The sequence below is a fragment of the Myotis lucifugus genome, unplaced genomic scaffold (assembly GCF_000147115.1).
Source record: "Myotis lucifugus unplaced genomic scaffold, Myoluc2.0 scaffold_348, whole genome shotgun sequence".
Lineage (NCBI taxonomy): Eukaryota > Metazoa > Chordata > Mammalia > Chiroptera > Vespertilionidae > Myotis > Myotis lucifugus.
Genome location: NW_005871396.1, coordinates 48655 through 51678, shown reverse-complemented (window position 1 = coordinate 51678; position 3024 = coordinate 48655). Strand labels below are relative to the sequence as shown.

General features: G+C 62.5%; 1 protein-coding gene across 1 annotated transcript in view; it reads right to left on the bottom strand.

The window, feature by feature from the left end:
* TBXT (T-box transcription factor T) overlaps nucleotides 1-3014 on the bottom strand; it is a 74339-nt gene extending 71325 nt beyond the window's left edge. The window contains 6 exon segments of the mRNA XM_006109633.1: nucleotides 564-625; nucleotides 727-788; nucleotides 2068-2202; nucleotides 2756-2958; nucleotides 2961-2981; nucleotides 2984-3014. Coding sequence (XP_006109695.1) covers nucleotides 564-625; nucleotides 727-788; nucleotides 2068-2202; nucleotides 2756-2958; nucleotides 2961-2981; nucleotides 2984-3014 — 514 coding nt within the window.
* Between the last annotated feature and the right edge of the window lie 10 nt (nucleotides 3015-3024).

Below are 3024 nucleotides of genomic sequence, written 5' to 3'. Positions count from 1 at the left end.
CCTCCCCGCCGGGCGGGGCTGGACCAGGTGCTCCCCCTCCAGCCGCCATCAGACCTGCCTCCCTCTGCTCGCTCACAGGTTCCCAGGGGAAGCGGGACTTGGAGCCGCCTGGCCCTCAGCAGCCCCCTCAGCAGCGTCTCCCCCAAACCAGCGCGCTGACCTGCCCTCCCAGAGCCGGGCCTCTAAGGAGACACCACCTTTGTTCCCAAGCATCGCTCCTCAGTCGGCCCTGCAGTCCTCAGTCAGGAACAACACGCGAACCGTCCAGAGCGGCTCCCACAGCCGGCTCCCCTGCCGCCGCACAGACTCTAACCACCCCCAGGTCTCAGGGCTGTCCCGCCCGGGGAGGGGGGGGGCGCCTGGGGGCCGAGGAGAGAGGCGGGAACCTCCCCCAGGCCTCCCTGGAAGGTGCCGTGGGGGGAGCAGAGGTTCGAGGCCCCGGGCCCGGCGGGGCTGGAGAGGCAGCACAGGGCCCTGAGCCTCTCCCAGCCAAAGGGGTCTGCCCGCCGCACACAGACCCGGTCGGCTCCGCTCCCGCTCCCAGCAGAGGCGACAAACCGTACATTGGGAGAAGCCGGACTGCTGGCCGTCCCCGGGGTCGTCCATTGCGTCCTTGTGGTCGCTTCTGTCCAAAAAGCGTATTGCAGCATCAGAGAGGAGAACACGTGGAAAACAGCGTTCGCAGCTACGGCTCGTTTCTGCCCAAAGGGGCAGCGACTCGCTCACCTCTCCTTCGCGTCCAGGAAGGCTTTGGCGAAGGGGTTGTATTTAATCTTGAGAGCTGTGATCTGAAAAACAAGAAGCCGCATGTCCTGTGTATTGGCGACAGCCGGAGGTTTAGCGGCACTAAGACAAGGGGAGGCCCCCCGAGTCCCGTGTAAATATCCAAATATGACCCCACTCCTCTCCGGGGTAGTTTCCCAGGTGGGTCCAAGTGGCTGGGGAGTGGCACCATTTCATACAGAATAGCACGGTGGCCCGGCCGGCGTGGCTCAGCGGTTGAGCATCAACCTGTGAACCAGGAGGTCATGGTCGACTCCCCATCAGGGCACATGCCCGGGTTGTGGGCTCGATCCCCAATGAGGGGCGTGCAGGAGGCAGCCGATCCATCATGGATGTTTCTCTCCCTCCCTCTCCCTTCCTCTCTGAAATCAGTACAAATAAATTAAAAACAAAAACAGAACAGCACGTTTATGGAAAGTTCTTACTGGCCCATTTCTAAGTGGAATTCACAAGACCCTGGGCCTCCTGCTGACAACATTCTGTGCATCAACCAACACGCGGAGCTCGAACCCGAGCCGCTCGGCAAACAGCGACCTGCTCGCTCCAGCGGGCGGTTCACACCCACAGCTCCGCCTCGGCCTGGACGCGGGCACTAGCAGCGCCTCGTTTCTAGGCAGCACCCGGGTCCCAGGTGGACGTGGGTGCCCCTTTCAGGGAGATTCCAGAATAGGAGCTGCCCCCCCGCCCCCCAGCCTGTTGAAGAAAGCCTCAGGCTTCTACCTAAGTGTCTGACACATCCTTGCCTGTGGAGGTTGTAGACGCCTCTAGTTCAGACACCGTTACAGAGTCACAGGTGGCAATGCTCGCACGAGGACTTATTGAAACCCTTCTCCCCTCTGCCCGGTTTTGTGGGAAATCATTTGAAAATCGAGAAAGCCGAGTGTCACAGGACCTCGCTCATGTGGAATCTAATGAACGAAAGGAACTGACGACAAAACGAGACCCGAAGCCGGGAGGCCTGGAGCAGGCGGGCACGTCTCCATGTGGGTGGGGGACGGGAAGAGAGAAACCGAAGGACTTCCACAAACTCACTGCACAGCCCCTGGGCACGGGCAATAGGGGGTGAAGACCTGGGGGGTCGGGGGGCATGGCCAATATCTGTAATACTATCAACCATGAAAGTATGTTTTAAAAATAAAAATAAAAAGTCATTTGGTGACAAAACACACTTATTTGTAAAGGCGCTGGTGTTTGGTCTGAGGGACACTCATCGCACTGGCCGCCCCTCCCGGGACTCTGCCTGGAACAGGCCCCCCCGCACCCCCTCGCCCCCTCGCCCCTCACCTCCTCGTTCTGGTAGGCCGTCACCGCGATGAACTGCGTCTCGGGGAAGCAGTGGCTGGTGATCATGCGCTGGGGGCCGCCCACCCGCACAATGTGGATTCGAGGCTCATACTTATGCAAGGAGTTCAGCATGATCTGGGGGACACAAACACGGCGTGGAGGCATGTCCCATTGGGGTCCCAGACACCCGCTGCCCTGCCGTGGAGGAGAAGGCACCCCATGCCGACCCCCCAACCGCCCATGGCTCCCAGTGCTCCTGGGGGTTTCCCCTCAGGCGCCCCCCCCCCAAGGAGGAAGGAGTGCCAGGGGCTACACGGCATCGAAGGCCACGGGGCCGGGTGACAGCTGGGACGTGGTGCCTCTCACCTCTGAAGTGGCCGCCCACCGCCAGGGAGGTGTTTGCTCTGCCCCCAGGGAAGTGGGGCTCTACATGCCCAGCCCCCCACCTGAGACCTGCCCCCCTCGGCCAGGTTAGGCTGCGCCCCTCCACATCCCCCAGGTGGTGCTGTGACCCCCATAGAGTCACTGAAGGCAACACTGACGGCTTCACTGAGGGGGTCAGGGTTAGGGTTAGGGTTAGGGTTAGGGTTAGGGGGGCTGCAGGTCTCCAGGGAGAAGGCGCCCCCCGCAAGCAGGTCCCTTCAGGGGCTCCAGGCCCCCCTCCGCGCCCCGCGCCCGGCGCACCCACCTGGCCTCCGCCGTTGAGCTTGTTGGTGAGCTTGACCTTGCTGAAGGACACGGGCGCCTTCATCCAGTGCGCCCCGAAGTTGGGCGAGTCGGGGTGGATGTAGACGCAGCTGGGCGCCTGCGGCTCGGGCTTGCCGCCCGGCACCCACTCCCCGTTCACGTACTTCCAGCGGTGGCCGTCGGCCGCCACGAAGTCCAGCAGACGGAGTACATGGCGTTGGGGTCAGGTCGGACACATTCACCTTCAGCACCGGGAACATGCGCCTGGAA